The sequence below is a fragment of the Planococcus citri genome, chromosome 2 (assembly GCF_950023065.1).
Source record: "Planococcus citri chromosome 2, ihPlaCitr1.1, whole genome shotgun sequence".
Classification (NCBI taxonomy): domain Eukaryota; kingdom Metazoa; phylum Arthropoda; class Insecta; order Hemiptera; family Pseudococcidae; genus Planococcus; species Planococcus citri.
In genome coordinates this window covers 58,753,964-58,770,467 of record NC_088678.1, presented here as the reverse complement: position 1 = coordinate 58,770,467, position 16,504 = coordinate 58,753,964, and the positions used below count along the sequence as shown (strand labels likewise).

The following is a 16,504-nucleotide window of genomic DNA, read 5'->3' as shown; positions in this document are numbered from 1 at the left end:
AAATTTTTCAAGTAAAGACCAGTAACTATTGGAAACATTTTTGTTTTAATAAATAATTGAAAAATATTTATAAATCGAACGCGTTGTGTATTTCACTCTAAAAGTTGAAAACTTCGTCAATTATCCAACTCCTAAATCGATTCGACACATTTTCCGGTCGTTTCAAAGCCTACATTATAAAGTTGTATTTTTTCCAGTATTTTAGCAAACTTCCCAACAAAGGGTAGAAATTAACTTTAACAATTGAAAATTCTTCCGATGCATAGTTCCTATACTTCTTTAATTATTGATTTTATAGCATTCGACGTTGATTCGTTCGTTATGGAAAATTTCCCGAATAACTTTGGCTATATACCGGCTCCGGAATGATTGAAATATATGTGCATTTGAATTCAAGACGGGGAGGGGAGGGGAGAGGTAGAATTGATTGAGAGCCAATTTTTCAATTACTCTGTCTGAAAGATATCTGATTAGTTTATGAATTTCAAGTTTTTAGAATCGGTGTTACTTTTTTCGTTCAACGTGGGATAACGTTGCAAAAATTGAAAAAAATAAATTGAAATATTGCTATCATAGAATGGTATGTTTTTATGGTGGCCTGACTATTAAAAAGCAGTAAAAAATGTAAGAAGTGTAAGTAAACAAAAAAAATTAAAAACAAAAAATTTCAAAAATTAATAAAAATTGTGATACTTTGTAGAAATGTTGAGAAATTGATCTGCAAATTTTCATCATCATCATTGAACTTTGACCCAGTGAGCTGTTCAGCCCATCTGGGCAACTGTAGAAGAATTGCTCGGTATCATCAAGTTTTTTTTTCGGTCTTCCTCTGCTCCTCTTGCCAGTTGGAGTGTATTCTTTGACTTTTCGAGGGGACTGTTCATCAGGCATTCTATCAACGTATTTTCGCCATTTCTTTCTGTAATCTTTCACTCGTCTAATGATTGGCTCTGCATCCTAGCTCCTTCAAGTTGTCTTCGTTCCTTTTCCCATCTCGTCTCATATCGCACTTTGGGAGTAATAAGGTTACATCTCAAAAAAATTGATTTTGACATTTTTGCATTTTTGGGGTTTGTATGACCCCCCTCAACAAAAAATAACACTTTTGAGTTGGGTACATTATGTAGATCTTGTAAAAAACGCAAATGGCCTAACTCAAAATCCCAACAACATTGCAAGTTGTTTGGAGTTATAAGGGTACATCTCAAAAAACTCCACCTTTTTGAGCAAATTTCGTACATACCTACAAAGTGTTAACAAACAGTTTTGATTGTTTTGAATGTTTGTCAGTTAGAAATAGTCACAAGGAGTGCATTTTTTATTGGTTTGTACTAAATGGAAATTTTTTAAAAAATTGATCACTTTTCAGAAAAATGAATTTGCACATATTTGTACACATGAAAAGTGGTATTACACAGCCCATACTAGATAAACCTCAGACCTTTTGCGGCCCATCTGGACTTTTTGCAGCCCAGTAAGTCTGTTCTGTTTTCACTCGCTACAGACATTCAAAAACAAGTGAACACAGTGTGTATATGAGGCAGAATACCACTAAAGACCTGCATTATCCGATTTTATTAACTTGGCGTTACTATCATGAGCTATTCGAGTTCCTCACCTCTCTGGAAGTGAATGAAAACATTTTTTTGGTGGTGGAAAAAGTCTGGGGAATATATAAAAAACATACACTCGAGTGGGGAGCCCTCCTTAAAAATTGAAAATTGAATTACAAAGGCTAAATATAAGTCTTTCTCCAACCTGATGGAGTATATACCTTCTTTTCATGGCAAAGCAGTGAGCTGCTTTGAGAACACATGGAAAAAATCAAGCGCGCCCCTGCTAGTGCAAACCAAACGTCGGTCCGCAAAAAGTCAGTGAAATGTCATGGGCTGCGTAATGTATGGGGGCAATCTATCAATATAATGAAATTTTAGTTTTTTGAGAAAAACTCAAAAACTAAGGACTCTAGAAAAAAACTAATGACATTATGTCGATTGGAAATTTAATTCTCTACAACTTTGTTAAAATGAAATTTTTTTTGGACGCTTCCTTCCGCCTCCACATCAACTTTAATGAAAGGTTCTAACTCAAAATGTTTTCCAAACATTGAAATATTTCCTCTTTAAGATTTTATTTTTCAAAGTGTTCTTATGCTAAATGAAGGTAGGATACCAGATCTTTAAAATGAGGTGCTATTCATTCCTCACAATTAATTATAAGTTGATAAAAATATTGAATCAAGTTTTGAAAAAAAAGAAAATCACTCTCCTGTAAAATTTCACTTTTTTGAGATGTAACCTTATTACTCCCGAGGTGCGATATATATCCTGCCGTGGCTCGCATGAATCTCACTTCCGCTGTGGTTACTCTGCTTTTTATATCCTTTCTCATCGGCCTTGTTTCACTTCCATACAGCAGCATTGGTCTTGCCAGCATATTGTAGATTCTTATTTGAGTTTTAGCTCTGACTTTTCTTGGAGGAATGGCTCGGTTCAACTTTATTGCTCCGCTTACTCTCAGGAATTTATTGATCTTGAGTTGTGCGTTGACTTCTCCTTCATATGATAGCTCACATCAGAGATATTTAAAGATTTTAACTTGTTCCACTGGCAGTCCATTTACAACAATTTTACTGGGTATTGGCTCTTTCCCCTTGAAGGCAATTACCTTTGTTTTTGACGACGAGATTCTCATACCATATTTATCAGCAGCTTTCTGAAGGTTGTGCATCGCTCTCTGCAAGTCATCTTTGTTGTCAGCAAAGATCACCTGATCATCAGCAAACAGCAGGGTATTGACATGGGTGTCATTGATATCTAGCCCTTTTAGCTTGGTTTTCAGCCATTCTATAATCATGTCGTCGAAGTAGATGTTGAACAGACTACATGACATTGGGCATCCCTGTCTTACTCCTCTTCCTATCTTTTTTGCTTCCGACATGTTTCCAGATCTTACTCTTATTACGTTATCCATGTATATTTCTTCAATTGAGCGTACTATTTGTTCGTTCACTTTGATTTTCCTCAGGATTTCAAACAACTTCTTCCTTTGACTCGATCATACGCCTTCTCCAGATCAACAAAGCACATGTGGGTTTCTAGGTTATATTCTCATCTCTTCTCCATCATCAGCTTTGTTGCGTCTATGCCCTTTTAAAACTTGAAAAAATGTTTGGGAGGTTAAACGAAGGACCCACTTTCTCCCTCTCAAAAAAATGATTATGATTAGTATCTAGAGAATTAAATCTCCAATCCATTGTGGGTCATTAGTTTTTTTCTAGACTGTAGAAGATCCTCCATTTGTGAAGGAGTTGAGTGTATTTTAAAATTTTTTCAACAATTTAAAAAGATGAAATTCAGCTTGTTTTCATGTTAAAAAAGACTTTGGTGATGGCTTTGGCATTTGGCAAATGCTTCAGTGAAAGCACTGGTCACACACAACCTTTCTATTTTAGAGCCTAAAAAAAGACTTTGGTGATGGCTTTGGCATTTGGCAAATGCTTCAGTGAAAGCACTGGTCACACACAACCTTTCTATTTTAGAGCCTAAAATAGATCCTGCAATTCTTAAAAAATTTCTGCGAAAAAGAAAAAATTGTTTTCAAAAAATTCACCCCATCCCATTGCTTTGGATTAAGGTTAACACCCCTGCTCATAAGTGAACCTTGCGAGAGTGTAGTAGATTCGACACTATTTTTCCAAATAATTGGCCTCCAAATTTCTTCAAAAAAAAGTCCCAAAAGATGCAATTGGGCAACTACAACTTTCGAAATTGTATTTTCTCATCACAAGGTGAGTTTTCTACAATTTGGGGGTGATTTTGAATCGATGTATCAGAAAAGATATTTTTTGGCCCTCAAATTTTTTGAAAAATTGCCCCAAAAAAGTCTAAAAATGCTATTGAACAGCTATAAAACTTTGGGAATCGTCTTTTCTATAGTCACAAAACGAGTTTCCTGGAGTTTCGGTGCGATTTTCAACCCTGCGCATCCAAATCGATATTTTTTGGGCCCAAAATTTTCAAAAAATGGTCCAGAAAAAGTCGAAAAATGCGATTGAGCTGCTGCAACTTTCAGGGTGATCAACTCGGAAAATACGATTCCCAAAATTTTATCGGCCCAGCGAATTGCATTTTTTGACTATTTTTGGGCAATTTTTTGATAAGTACATATTTTAAGGCTCAAAACATACCTTTTTTGGAATCACGGCCAAATTTTTAAAAAAAACTCGACTTATGACCAAAAAAGACACTTTTTTTATTGGTGAAACAGGTCAAAATGAAGAAATTTTAAAACCTTTGGACCCCCGTGGGACCCGCAATTTAACGATTGGGCAGCTGTAAATTCTTTGGAGGGCTAACCTAGAGGTTCTCTCACTTTTTTTTTTAAAAAAAAAAAGGAAGAAAGAACAAGTCAAACCGATTGCTGCATGTTCGTGAAGTTCCTGGTCAGTTTTCTAGAACGTTTAATCGTTTTTCTGCCGACGTTTGTACAAAGCATACCCATTGTGTTGTACCTGAGTACTACATATATTCAATTCGACTAAAATTGGCGAAGAGAGCAATAAAAAAAACCCTGACAAAAAATAGGAAACATGGGTGAATTCGAAGGATCGGAAACGTATCGATTCCCTATACACAAATATGTACATCTTGACAAGCCATCACATATTTTAATATTCGGAAACGCAATATTTGATATTTTTGAAGTCGTGGAAATTTTGACATAGGTTTCTTTCAGTTGATAGTGATACGTAGGTACGTATAACGATCTTGATAGTATAGGAGCAGCACCAGACAGATCTTGTATAAAATTATAGGGTCTGCGAAACATTCGCTATAAATATAAATATCCCCATTAATTTTTGAGCTTATTTCTAGTGGTAATTTTTATTACAGTCTAAACGAGCTTCAGCTTTTCCGGTAGATTAGACACAATTTGGCAAATTTGAGTGCCACAGTACTCATATTTCATTTCAACTACAATAATATGTAGATATTTAAACGATGAAAAATTTTCTGTTACAGGTACCGACAGCAGCAATGCGATCTATTTCGTGTCGGTTGTGGTGCTGGTTCGGTAGCATTGGAAGAGTGACGACACCGCTGGCGGCAGTGGTTGGACAATGCCCTTGGGCGAACTCTTCAGCTGCGTGTGGTTGGTACTCTTAGCTCTTTACTTGATGACTACGTTTCCAAGCTGTTTTCACTGCAGTTCTTATCCGACAACTACGTACTTATCATCATCATCATCATCTTCATCATCTTCACACTCTTCTTCGTCTCCATCACAGTCATCGCAACCAGAACAGAAATCTGCCACCGCCGCCATTTCCTCGCATACTTCTTGTCACCACCAGATCATAACCTCTGAATTTATAAGCTCAGACTGCCAGCAAGTACTTCAGAAACAACAAGAGCCTAGGATGCGAATCACCGGCCAAATAAGCGAAGGGCCCGGTCCGCCTTCGTGCGCGGCGCCCTGCTCCGATAAACAGCGAAGCGACTCGAGAAAATCGTTTTGCCATCGTTACCTTAATGAAAAAGACTGCGCCGAACCGTGGTCGATGGACTGGTCGTCGATTCGGTTAAGACACTGTTGCGAACACTCGGTCCGAGAGGCTGTGCCTAATGCCGACGAATCGTTAAAAGATCCGCAACAGTGTGAACGGCATGTGCGTGATCTATTGGAATTGGATGCCTTTGTAGCCAAAGTTACGTGTCAATTTGAACAGATTTTACTCAGATACGATTGCAATCAAAATTATTCGGTTAATAGTTGTCAAAAGTGCAAGGTAAATATACATGTCACTCATCAAATAGGTATATAATGTATGTATGTACTCGTAGTACGATATAAGAAAAGAGTTTATTGAATTATGATGCATAAAAATGTTCTTAGGTAGGTACCTATCTAGTTGTTTCACCCACATAGGTCAAAGGGGACAAATCCATTTTATTCGAGTTCAAAATTCGAAATATTTCGATGTATTCATTAAAACCGTCAAATTTTTTGAAACATTACAATTTCCCAGTTCTGAACTTGAATTATTTTTTATGAATGCAATCTAATTTTTATAGAATAATTAATTTTATTTTTGGTCAAAATTTGACTCATCGAGAGTCTAAAAGCAATAAACTAACATCGAGACACTCACGTTTAATAACACCTATTTAATTTCAATCATTTATTATTATGGTAGGTACACAACCTTCTATGTACATACATCTCGTTACTTCGAATAAAAAGTAAAAATCCACAATAATTCAATAAAACTTGAAGTATTTCGGGGGAGGGGGATTAGATTTAATCGAACCAAGCTAGAAATTGGTCGTACTGACATACACACATCTGATTGGAAATGCGCTTATCTGAACAGATGAAAGCATCTTCACACAAGAAACAATGAGCAGATCCTATAAGATCATGATTGCTCACATCTGATCAGACCTGCTCAGGCCAGTTTGATTAGATTTGATTCGATTAGATCAGATCAGATCAGATCAGATCAGATCACTCTCGGACATTCCTTACCTCCTGTTCTAATCCAATCATTTTCCTCTAGAATAAAAAGAAAAATTTCATCAATGTTAAATTTGTAAAATCAATGCATAATTGTACCTACTAATCAATGAGATTTTAATAAAAATCAGAACAATGTACCTACCTACCTTACCTTTTGAGTTTAAGTTTTCCCAAATTGAGGTTTCAGTAGGGAAAACTGTGATAAAAACTTTAGCATACCCAATCATAATAAGTCATTAATTCCAGATATTCTGATGTTAGTTTTCAAAATAAAGATTTCCATGCTAATTTGATGAAAAAAATTCAATTGGTCTTTTCTTTTTCTTTCTTTCTTTTTTTTATTATTAATATTTTGAGACTTGTCCTCCAATGCGTAAAAATATATAATTAAATTGTCAGTTTTGGGGGTCAGATTTTTTTGAAAATTGGAAGAAAATGCCAGAAATTCGGCTAAACTACTAAAAATGAGTTCTTATGCGGAAATCTCTGGGTCATTCACCTCTCGGTTTCATTCATTTTTCTACCATGTGCATAGGAAATCGTAGGGTAGCTTTTAAAAAAATTTAAATTGCTCAAACAAAAAATTGAAAGACTATAAGGTTTTAGATATTTTACAAAAAAGTCTAAAAATCGGATTTTATGAAAAAATTAGATGACCAAGGACGAACGATTAGCCAGAAAAAAATGCATTTATGGTCGCCCATTTGAATAACAATCCATACACTTACTCGATATCCAATTTTGAAATTATATAAGTTGAAAAATGATGATATTGTTTGAGGGGTCAATTTTTTTCAAAGAAATGCCTCAAAATCTCAAAATGTGCGATTAAGCAGCTGCAACTATGGGGATCGTCTTTCTTTCTAGGTCATATTCTATGACTACCAAAGTGTTTTGACGGCTACTTTCGACATGGCTGAAAAAAAATATTGTATATTTTTGAGTTTTTTCGGATTAAAATTTTTTTAAATTATTTTTTTTTAAGCAATTCGATAAGTATTTTTAATTTTTTGGTTTCTCTTTAAATTATCTCGCTTACAAGTGAGGTTTCCTAACTGACAGAAAAATTCTCGAAGAAAACTGAAATATCCCTTAAAGTACACCAGTGAGCCCAGTTTTAGACGTTGAATTTCATTTTAGAATTTTTGAACAATAATACGTATGACTTATATTTTCTATACAAAAAATCAAAATTTGTTAACATTGAAATAGAACACCTAAATTTTGATCTGTATTTTATTTTTAATCTCTTTAATCAATTAGTAGCGGTTTGAAGCTTTTTCGCAGCCTTCAAAAGATTTTCAGATTTTCCAGTTTTGAAAAAATTGTCATAAAAGGCCAAAAAGAAATTCATCACATTTTCAACACTGAGGATTCCAAAATTGGCTGATTTTCTGGAGGCTCTAAAAGAGTTCTAAACCATAAACCAAATTTTAGCTTTTCGTATACCGTCAGGCGGGGTCACTTTGATTTTAAAAAATGTTTTCTGCTCTGTACGACGTAGAAAGATGTTTTTGAAAAAATTGCACCACTCAGTGTGTAAAGTACGTCAAAACGCACAAAATGACCTTTTTGATTTTTGTTTTTGTTTTTTTTTGTGCCTCAAAATTGCCCTCAAAGGCCGTATCAAAGTCACCCACGAGATGGGGTCACTTTGATAGGGGTACTTTTTTTTTCAAAAAATGATTTCTCATCACCTTAGACCTACTATACAAAATTTCATCAATTTTGGCTGAGAAGAAGTCATCATATTACATTATTGAAAAAGCGATAAAAGCCCCTGTATTTCCTCAATTTTTTATAAAATTCAGTTTTTTAACAAAATTTTTAGATATTCAATAAAATACCTTTGCGACCTATCAAAATGGGATGAAATTTCACGCTGAATTCGAAAATGGCATTGATTTTTACTTTAGTCTCAAAACTTAAATTTTTAGCCTCAAAAATGAAAAATCGATAACATCCCCACTGAGAACAATGGGCCAAGGATCGGAGGCACCTCAACCTAGAAACTCAAAATTTTTGGAGATATTTCCCGAGGAGTGTAGCTTTACGATAGACTATCAGCCAATGTTCTATTACATATCTGAAAATACTATAACATCAACTTTTGTTGAGTGATAAAAAATCTTGAAAAATTACCACTTTTAAAAAACTCGATTAAAAGCAGGGACGAAAATAATTATATACCAACTCAACACTGTTATCGTATCAATTCACCATCAGTGTAACCACTTTGCTCGGAAAACGAATTTAATTCGATGTTTTACTCGCTCCACAGATCAAAACGTGCAGAAAAATAAGCGCTATCAAAGTCACCTCGCGAAATCAAAGTGACCCCACCTGATGGTAAATTCCATAAAATTTTCCTGAAAAATTCAAAACTCGTAAGCTATTAATTTCTTATTTAACCAGGGCCCAGCCCAGGTAGAATTTTTTCGGGGGCTATCCTCTGGGCTATTATCTTCTGTTTTTTTTTGTAATGGGCAAAATCAATTTCCCTATGGCTATTTTAAGGCTCAATCTCATCACCAGCTGTATTAAGGTCTTTTTGGATTTGACGCTCAATTTTCTTCAGAAATAACTTCTCAGCTGTTAAGAAGAAAACTGAAATCACGCACGATTTGTAAGAAAGATACCTACCCCCCCCCCCCCCCCATCATCAAACTCGGAATTCCATAAATGTTTTGAAACATATTATTGTTAGAGAAATCTGTTATAGTTACCTATTTATTGAAAAACTGGAAACCCAAACCAATGCAAGTTCCTTCATTTTGTATAAATCGTCATCTGAAAATGATTATTTTTCTACCGCTCAAATCCCCCCCCCCCTCAAAAATTCAAAGGACTAAATACAATTTCACAGTTCTAAAAAATGAAGTAATTTATAAGTAAGTAGGTAATATAATACCTATAAAAACTAAGGAGTTTTATGAAAAAAATCTCATCTTTTTCTGTGTGGATATATTTGAAAGATCGGGGGCGGAGGAGGAATTTCAATCCATCCCAAAGAAGCATCGTACGAATACATAAAAATAATTTGAATGCCTGCTTGGTTTGCTGTAAATACTAGCTACGCTTTTTTTTCAAATGAAAAAAGATGTAAAACAAGTTGCCTACTCAGTTTGCCGTAAATACGTATTGTTATGTTTTAAAGTAGGATATCCTGGGGGAAAATGAAAATGTACTATTAGGGTGACATGAGAATGTCCATGACGTCCTTTCATACCTCCAGCCTCCACCCTTTCTCCATTCTCTCCCTTTTATTTTTTCTATTTTTTTGCTTTCTTTTTTCTTTAAATTCTGAAAAATCAGCGAAATTGATTATGAAGTTGGTAAACAAAAATTTTAAAAGTTAGGTGAGTATTTGATCTCATTTCAATTGTTTTTAAAAAAAAATAATATGTAAGTAGAGTAGGTACCTATACCTATCTGTAAATAAAAATGAACCATTTGAAAGCAGTTCAGGGAATTGATGATCAGGATTCTTGGAGGAGGGGGAGGGTAGTGTGAGAAAGGTATTATGGAGAGGGATAATTTTTCAAACTTTACCCTACATTTTAAAAATTGTGATCCGTAAATTTTCAAGAATTTTTTGTTTGATTCAACTTTGAAAATTTTAGGAGGGTATTTTCGGGGCACACTCGTCACATTTTGGTGTTTTAGAGATTTTTAAAAATTTTTAAATATGAGCTGAATTTTATATGTAATTATCTTCTTCACTTTCCAGAAGAAAAATTGAAAATTTTTTAAAGTTCAGTTGCTGAAATTTTGAAATTTCAATTTTTTAGAACCTGGATCATTTTTGGCCATAGGTAGGTAAATACATATGATTTCAGTGTTACCTTGATATTCTAATTAAAAAGTTATTTCCAGAGATATATACCCATGTCTCATATTGACGTTTTTTGTATTATTTTAGGAATCTCACTTTTGAACTTGCACAGTTTTATTCTTGCAAATTATGGTTACTAAAAATACATATTACATGATAATATTTTCAGACTTTTGATTCCTCTAATAATTAATTGAAATATATACCAACCTACTTAGGAGTAGATAGTAAAAAATTTCTGGATACATTTTGATTTCTACTCGTATACTCAATATTTCATTAAAATATGCACAATTCCTATTTATCGTATTTTTTTTCCAAATTATTATATTCATCGCAACACACCTTCAACTCCCTCATACCACAGCTCAACCCCATCCCAACATAAGAGTCCATACAGGAGGGAAAAAATCCATAATTTATTTCCCAAACCCTACAATTTTCATTCCGATGTAATATAAGTAGGTAAGGTATTTTGCAACATTCGTATCAGAAGAAGGCGAATTATTGAGAAAATTTTTCAACAAAATTGCTGCTTTTCCACCTGAAAAGAATAGCAAGCAAAGCTTTTATACGTATTTTACCGGACTCTTCGGTTCGATTAAGAGGTCATTAGATACATTTTCAGCCGGGCACGACTACGACCTTCCTGCGTTGCTGCTGATTCGTTCACTTCTCGCGCCTTTATATATTTACTGGACTACGTGTGCAGTGCAAATCCGCATACTAAAAAGCCAGTCAATAATGTTGACTTGGTCGAAATCTGCGAGACTGCGAGAGGCGAAATTCCAAATTGACATTTGAATCGGTGAATTTTTATTAATTGGCTTTCTGATCGCGAAGCGTTTAACTATGCGCCGCCGGGTAAAGACCTGCAGCAGATAAATTTCACGGTACAATCGCGCGTTATTATACGATGATAATAATTCTGCAGCTCGTCTATAAGTTTATGTATTTTTTTATCTGTCGTTAAAAAAAGCGAAAATGAAAAACTTTAACACACATGCATTAGACTCGAAAACGCGTTTTTTTTATTCATTTTTTATTAACTTGGCAGTTCGTAATACAAACTATCATCTTGTTATGCTCGAGTAAATCTCAAGACGAATTCGGTTAATAATGAAAACTGCACTTGAAGAAGAGAAAAACAATAAAAAGTGAAAATTTACAGACTCGTATTTCTCCATCGCAAACTTTACAAAACCTTCCAGCTCCACCAGACATTACAATTCCCTTCGCAATTCCGGCTCTCACGTCGTCGTATCTCCCCCGAAAACTCGGTTAACGAGAAAAATCGATACAGCTGTGCCGACGGAATTCAACGTGTGCAAGTAAAAATGAATGATAATACCGTAGTTTTCAATCAGTTAACATTTCGTCGAGAACAATGCCATTTATGCCGACTAATTTTCGCAATTAACTCCTAATACTCGTTTCCTTACCCATTTCATTTCGGTAATTACGCATACATTCGTAATACCTGCCATCTTACGAGTATATGTACCATACCTAGTTACCTAAATAAATTCGCTGCTATTCTTCTTTTATTCGTATTTCGGTTAACGATAAAAATATCCTTGTTTTACCAGTTAACCTACTTATTATACCTACCTATACTTATACGTATTTACTTACATACGTAAATGGACGAAAAAAAATATAGAGAAAAAAATGAGAAACATATTTTCATGAAATGGAATATTTCGCCCGATACTTATCACAAAAGCTCTCCTTAATCACTTACCCTCGTAGGGTAGTTTTTTTGTATTCAATAAAATAATAACCATGTCAGGTTAGTTTGAAAAACAGGGATTTTTGTAGTCGTTATTTGACATGGGTCATTTTCTACATAATCCTATGTATAACCTTGTAGAATACTACTAGCTCGGCTTTTTAATATTTTCCCTCTTTTTCTTTCTCCTTCGTTCTTTCTCTTGTCCTTCGTGCATGATTTATAACCAGAAATTAAGTTATCAAAACAACTTCTTTGTAGGTAAACAACGAAAAAAAATAAGTTATAATTTTAAATTTCAATTGATTCTTTTTTTTATCTATACTTAAACCTGAATTGGAAAAACACTATCCGTTTTAAAATTATTCTACAGGGTGTTTCATAACTGACGAAATGTTCTAAAAAAAACACCTTAAGGTGAGACGATTGGGGGGGGGGTGTTTGTAATGTGAGACGATTTTTATTTTTGTTTTTTTTTTTTAAATTTTGTGTAATCTAACAAAAAAAAAAGTTGCAAAATTACCTTTAAATGGTGTGGTAAATTCAAACTTAAAAATTCAACGTTCGTTCAGGTTTGCGAACCTTGTAGCTTTCCCACTCAATGGATCACTTGAATGTTGAACTTTCAAACTAAAAGCAGACCCTTCATTTCAGACAGTTAATTTTGACTTTAAAATTTGTGCTTGTGGTCATTTCAAAAATTGAACTTTTAGCGTGAAAGTTCAAGCTTTATTTCTAAAATGTTCAACCTTCGTTTCAAATATTGAATTATTTTTTAAAAGTTACCAATTTATTTCAAAAGTTCTACTTTCAATTCCAAAGTGCACTTCCATTTCGAAAATTTAATTTCAATTATGTATTTCGTATTATGAATTTTTATTTTGAAAGTTGAACATTAAAAATCAAAATTTCACTTTTCAATTCAGATAGGCACCTATTGGATTTCCATTTTAAAATTTGTTTTTTGAAAGTTCAAATTCGGTATTTAGACATCAAGCTACCTATAAAGTTGCACTTTTATTCTGATTCTGAAAGCTGATTTTCATTAGATTACAATTTTATTCTTTTTACACTTTCATTTGAAGGACTGAATTTTTACTTTAAACTTGTATAATTTATTTTGAATGTTGAACTCACATTTTAAAAGCATAACCTTGATTTCTCAAAATCGCAAGTTGATTTCAAAAGTTGAAAAAGATATTTTGAAAGTCAAACTTTTATGTCGAGAGTTGAATTTCCATTTTGAAGGCTGACTTTCAATTTCATTTTCTTTTATTTATTTTTAATTCCAAATCAAAAATTACACTTTTTCTGCAAAAGTTGAACTTTTTCTGCAAAAGTTGAACTATTTCTGCAAAAGTTGAACTATTTCTGCAAAAGTTAAAATTTTGCTGCAAAATTCAAACTTTACTGCAAAAGTTCAAACTTTTTTGCAAAACTTTTTTTTGTAAAAGTCAAACTTTTCTACAACATTCAAACTTCTATGCAAAAGTTTAACTTTTCTGCAGATGTCAAAATTTTCTACAAAAGTTGAACTTTTTTGGTAAAACTCAAACTTTTTCATAAAAGTCAAACTTTTCTGCAAAAGTCGACTTTTTTAAAAATCAAAAGTCCAAACCTTTTTTGCAGAAGTTGGACTATATCTACAAACTTTGTACTTTTTCTGAAAAAGTTGAAACTTTTCTGTTAAAGTTGAACTTTTTCAGCAAAAGTAGTTTTTTTTCTGGAAAAAGCAGACTTTTTTATATAAAATTCAAACTTTTCTGCAGAAGTTGAACTTTTCTGCAAAAGTCAAACTTTTCTGCAAAAGTCAAACTTTTCTGCAAAAGTCAAACTTTTCTGCAACAGTTGAACTTTTCTGCAAAAGTGAACTTTTCTGCAGAAGTCAAATTTTTCTGCAAAAGTTGAACTTTTTTGTAGAAGTTCAACTTTTTTGGAAAAGTTCAATGTTTCTACAAAATTCAAATTTTTCTGCAAAAGTTCAACTTCTCTACAAAATTTAAGCTTTTCTGCAAAAGTAAAACTTTTCTGCAAAATTTGAGAAGTTGAACTTTTTCTGGGTAAGTTGAACTTCTTCTGGGAAAGTTGAACTTTTCTGCAAAAGTTGAATTTTTCTGCAAAAGTTGAACTTTTCTGCAAAAGTTGAACTTTTCTGCAAAAGTTGAACATCATAATCATCAAAAAGTTTTATTTTATGCTGTCCGGCATCTTGGTCTTTAACATCAACAATCAACAACAGAACTTTTCTGCAAAAGTTGACCTTTTCTGCAAAAGTTGAAATTTTCTGCAATAGTTGAACTTTTTTGGAAAAGTCAAACTTGTTTACAAATTTCAAACTTTTCTGCAATAGTTGAACGTTTTCTGCAAAAGTCACACTTTTCTGCAAAAGTTGAACCTTTTCTGCAAACGTTGAATTATATTGAAAAGTTGAATTTTCATTTCAAAAAAATGTATTTTTATTTAAGAAACTGAGCTTTGAATTCATTTTCATCTTATAAAATTTGAACTTACATTTCCATAGTTGAAGTTGAACTTATTATAAAAGTTCAACATTCATTCACTTTAAAATCTGAATTTTCATTTCAAATGGCAAATTTCTTCTTCAAAATTCAGTCTTTTATTCGATGAGATGAACTTTCATGTTGGAAGTTTAAAATTCAACTTTTGAAAACTCTGATAAAATAGATTTTCAGAAAAATCATAAGTATTTCAAAACTTAAAATTTGATGGTTTTTCCGAAAAATTGGCGTTTAAAAAAAATATGAGTAGGTACCCTGTTATATTGACAAAAATTATGGAACATAAGCTCGCTCCCAGCTAGCTATATACTCGCTAAGACAACGCTAGCGCACTAACGTGATTTTGGGACTCTCTGCTAGCTTTTTTTACTTGGATTATTTTCGAAAATAAATCTTATTTTTCCAACATCAAATTCATCCCTTTTCATCTACTTATTTGAAGATTTCAATTATATATTTTTGATTTTCTTTATTATTCTCAAATTCTTCGAGGTTCTAATTCAACTGAATTTAATATACCTAGCTGCAAAAATATTCCATTTTTAAAAATACTACTTACCTACATGCTAAGAAAAAAGTGAAATTTAGAGACCACCACTTTTATAGAAAAATAATGATTTCAGTTTTGGAATAAAACAAAGTAAAAATTATCAATTTCAAAGAACAATAATTTATTTGAAAATATCACTTTGCTCATAAAAATTAAGGGATGTTAATGTTATGAAAAGCCTCTCAAATAAATAATATACACATGCATTGGTCCCTGCAATTCTTTGAAGGCAGACAAACTGTACATGGGAACAGCAGTACTCCTTGGTTTTCTCGCAATAATAACTCCTCCTTTTCTCATTTTATTATTCATAAATGATCCTCTCTCCCTCCAGAAGAAAACATCGACGAGGATATTATTCCCATTGCAAATGTACCTACAGTATTAGTATGTTTTCTTACGATGATAAAATACTTTCATCACTTTTTACAACGACGAATAATCACCAATTAAAAAGTAATTGACTTTATGAAGCCATAAAAAAGCCATTCCGCTGGGAAAAAAAGGGAAGTAAAATTCAACCATTTTTCTCACCTTTTATTAATAATATAGCTCGGTAATATGCAATTGTAAAAATTACACGGATGATAATTTGGTATTTCGTTCTCTTCAGATTGTTAATTTTTCATTCATATTCCGTCGTATGTTTTCATAGGGTACTGATTTTTTCAATGAAATATTGTTCAGTTTTTTTCTTTTTTTTGCGACGCGACGCGACGTTGAGAATAAATATTTATATTTCTTTCTTTTTTATAAAATCGAATTTCAAATGGAAGGAAAATTTCGCTTCGTGCTAATTGAAAATACGGAAAAATACTGCGAGAATGAGGTCGTACGTATAGTTACACGTTTGCAAAATGGAAAATACATAATGGCTCCTAAAACGATGAATAATTGCCAAAGTTTGTATCAGAAGAGTCGTGTACGTACATATGTAGGTACCTACTACCTACCAACGAGAAAATTCTCAAAAATTAGACGGAAAAATACGAGTATATATTCGTTGGTAGGTATATAGGCAGAGGCACCTAAGCTACGTGAATATGGCAACGAGCTGGAAGACCCAGAAGAAGAGAGAAAAAAAAGCAGCCGTAAAAAATAGTACATGCATTTACATTAATAACAATCGTTTATCGGATAAAACATGCGCGGAAAAGGTTATTTAAAAATGACGCGAAATTCGCTGCAAAATTGTATAGCTACGAGTATATCTTCGGGGCGGTTCTAGGCGATTATTAATTTATAGGACATAAAAATTTTTTTTTCCCAAACGTATATAACATAGCCTCGGTTACGAAAATAATGTTATTTAACGGCGCGAAACTGGATTTAGATTGCGAACGCAT

General features: G+C 33.2%; 1 protein-coding gene across 1 annotated transcript in view; it reads left to right on the top strand.

Annotated features, from left to right (window-relative positions):
- Mid1 overlaps positions 1 to 16,504 on the top strand; it is a 53,760-nt gene that overhangs the window by 12,538 nt on the left and 24,718 nt on the right. The window contains exon 2 of the mRNA XM_065351769.1: positions 5,025 to 5,791. Coding sequence (XP_065207841.1) covers positions 5,123 to 5,791 — 669 coding nt within the window. The 5' untranslated portion in view covers positions 5,025 to 5,122. The remainder of the gene's footprint in view (positions 1 to 5,024; positions 5,792 to 16,504) is intronic.